General features: G+C 39.4%; 1 protein-coding gene across 1 annotated transcript in view; it reads right to left on the bottom strand.

Moving 5' to 3' along the window:
• LOC119412791 (cadherin-22) overlaps nt 1–2,943 on the bottom strand; it is a 164,539-nt gene extending 161,596 nt beyond the window's left edge. The window contains exon 1 of the mRNA XM_037679826.1: nt 2,633–2,943. Within this exon, the coding sequence (XP_037535754.1) occupies nt 2,633–2,943 (311 nt within the window). The remainder of the gene's footprint in view (nt 1–2,632) is intronic.
• Nucleotides 2,944–3,582: the final 639 nt, after the last annotated feature.

The raw sequence follows: 3,582 nt of genomic DNA, 5'->3' as shown, positions 1-3,582 counted from the left end.
GCTACATTATAAAGTGATGTAAAATGCTAAAAACAGGAACATGTCTGTTGGTTTATGCCATGAACTTAGCAGATGTTTGAAGCCATTTAACATTTTATTTTATTTAATTAATGTATTCATTCATTTAAAAGAAACAAAATAAAAAATAAAAAAAATCATCAAAAGGAAAACATTGAATGAAAAGTGTGCAGAAAGAAGAAAAAAATGCTTATATCTTCCCCTTATTTAAAAATAATAATAATAATAACTTTAAACAATCACTTACATTAATCACTTTAATATCCACTTTAAAGCTAGGAATAAAAACAAAACAAAACATGTTTTATGTTAGCAGAATTTAATTCTAACTTTGAAACTTGTCTAACATTAATACAACTTACCTGAAGTTGCCTTTTTGGACATGCATGCATATATTTATATAAATTGGACTTGAGAGGAGATTATTACAGCCTCATATAAAATCAATGATGATTATGGTATCAGAACTGGATCGGTATCGGCCAATATTCAGATTTAGGTATCGAGATCGGATCAGAAGTAAAAAAAAAGTGGATCGGTGCATCCATAATTCTAAGTAAAAATAACTGTTACCTATTATGGTAAAATCCATCAAAAACTAATGTGGTTAGTAAGTGTCCTCTTTTACTGTTTTAGGAAAGCACTTTTCACATGTTCATCTATATATAGTACGATATATTGCATTAGATGATAAAAAAAAAATCTGTTTTCTGGCCATTTTCACACAATTTCTCTTCAAAGGTTAATCAAACATGCAATAAAAGTACCTTACTTATTAGGAAATGAGTAAAATTTTCAGTGTAGAATTGTCATATAAAGAATAACTGCCTAAATCCCTATGAAGTGAAAGGAGAACATATCCTCATTAGTTAATTTATTCCATCCATCCATTATCTTTACCCGCTTATTCCATTTTGGGTCGCGGGGGTCGCTGGTGCCCATGTCCAGCAATCACTGTGCGAGGGGCGGGGTACACCCTGGACGGGTCGCAAGTCCATCACAGGGCCACATAGAGACAAACGAGACAAAAAAACATTCACACTTTCACTCACACCTAGGGACAATTTAGAGTTACCAATCAGCCTAACATGCATGTTTTTGGTCTGTGGGAGGAAACCGGAGCACCCGGAGAAAACCCATGCATGCACAGAGAGAACATGCAAACTCCACCCAGGAGGCCCCTGGACCGGGGTTTGAACCAGGGACCTACTCACTGAGAGGCAGCAGCTCTACCAGTTGCGCCACCGTGCTGCCCATTAGTTAATTTATTAAAAAGTATTAATATATTTATACTGTAAGAATAAAACAAGTTTGTGCAGAGGGAATTATAACAGCAAGTCACTGATCTTTTAAGTTAGTTTGTAAACGGGTGGAGTCTACGTGTCTGACAATAGTGTATTATTCTGGTAGTTTATATTTATTTTCAGGTATTTTATTTATGGCACCGATTACTTATAACAATCATGTGAGTGTTGTAAATATGATAATAACTTGGAATTATTACATAATGTATCTCAATTTCCATCTTTTACAGCTTATCCTAGGTTGGGTCGCAGATGCAAGAGGTCCAGGAGAGAAACCCAGATATTTCTCTCCCCAGCAAAACTTCCCATCTCATTCTGGGGGACCCCAAGGTGTTCCCAGGCCAAAGAAAATGCGCAATCCTTTCAGCAACTTCTGGGTCTTCCCCAAGGCCTGTGGGACATGCCTGGAAAACCTCTAAAGAGATTCATCCAGAAGGCATCCTAATCAGATGCCCAAATCACCTCAATTAACTCATTTTGATGCGGAGGAGCATTGGCTCTGCTCCAAGCTTCCTCCGAATGATGGAGTTCCTCTACTATCTCTAAGGCTGAGCCCAGCTACCCTGCAAAAGAAGCCCATTTTGACCTCTTGTATCCGGACTCTCATTCTTTTGGTCATGATCCAATCTCCATGACTACAGGTGAGGATTGGGATATAGACAGACTAGTAAATGGAAAGCTTTACCTTTGGACTCAGCTCTTTCTTCTCCCCAACTGACCCAAGTCACACTCTCATTACTGAAGATGAGGCCCCAATCCATTAATCCATCTCCCGTTCCATCCTACCATCACACATGAGCAAGATACCCAGGTATTTGAACTGCTCGACCTAAAGTAAAGTTTACTCCTGACATGGACGTGGCATTTCACCTGCTTCTAGTTGAGAACCATTGCCTCAGACTTAGAGGAACTGACTAGTTCCTCTAAATGATTAGTTTCATTCCAGCTGCTTCACACGCAGCTGCAAACCAACCCAGCAGCACATGCTGAAGGTCTTAGGCTGAAGACGTAAGCAGAACTACATCATTCACATAAAGCAGAGATGAGACCTCAGGTTCCCAAAGCAAACACTTTCCTTGCCACAACTGCACGTTGAGATCTTGTCCATGAACACGACAAACAAGATCAGAGACAAGGGACACCCCTGGTGGAATCCAACCCATGCTGAGAATGAGCTCAACTTTGTGCCAGGAATGTGGACACATCTCCTGCTTTGGTAATACAGGAACTGGATAGTTCTTAAAAGCAACCCAGGGACCCCATACCCCTGCAACATCCCTCAGAGTATGCCTCAAAGAACACGGTCATACGCTTTCTCCAGATCTACAAACACATGTAGACTGGAGAGGCAAACTCCCATGACCACCTTAGCAACTCCACTCCAAGTGTGAAGATCTGGTCCAATGTTTATTGACCAGGACAGAAGCCACACTGTTCCTCTTGAATCTGCGGTTGGACAATTGGTCAGAGCCTCCCTTCCAAAACCCTGGAGTAAACTTTCCTGGGGAGGGTGAAGAGTGTGATCCCATGATAGTTGGAACACACTCTCTGGTCCCACTTTTAAACAATTGGGACCACTACCCTGGTCTGCCACTCCACAGGCATTGTCCCAGTCATCCATGCCACATTGAAGAGATGTGCATGCATATGTATGCACATACATATAGTACATATTAAAATACGTTTTCTCATTATTAAATTTAGTCTCTGTGGAGAAGTTTGCAAGTGGTACTGTATATTTATATTTTGTCAAGCGAGTTGCAGCTTATATTCTGTAAGTTTGGACCATTACAAATTGCATCAGAAACTTTGATAAAAATAAATAAATAAAATTAAATAGCTGCTGTTATATCAAGTCTGTGTGTCCTGTAAACAATGCATAAACTCCTTTTCAGCCATTCTGCTCCACTGCCCTTATCTACAATGGCTTCTATGTTTTTCCACTGAAACATAACTTGCATGGCCATTTCATCTTCAGTATTGATATTTTATATTGACTGCATTTTTTGTTTTTGTCTTGAGACATCCATGCATATTTTGTATGTTTTTATTGATGAAATTTTACAAAGCAATGTATCCCAAGTTCAGCTTGTGTGAAAATGTACTTAATTAAAGTGACAAAACAGCAAAGCAGAAAAAAATACCCACAGACAGACAAACTATCAATAGATCCATACCCGTAATGATGTGTCTAACCACAGAATAAACTACTCCCGCAGGGGGCCAGCTGGCCATTTCATTTTAAGGCCACACATGCACC

This window comes from Nematolebias whitei, chromosome 7, assembly GCF_014905685.2.
Source record: "Nematolebias whitei isolate Nwh7 chromosome 7, NemWhi1, whole genome shotgun sequence".
Taxonomy (NCBI): domain Eukaryota; kingdom Metazoa; phylum Chordata; class Actinopteri; order Cyprinodontiformes; family Rivulidae; genus Nematolebias; species Nematolebias whitei.
This window is presented reverse-complemented; position numbering and strand designations above follow the sequence as displayed.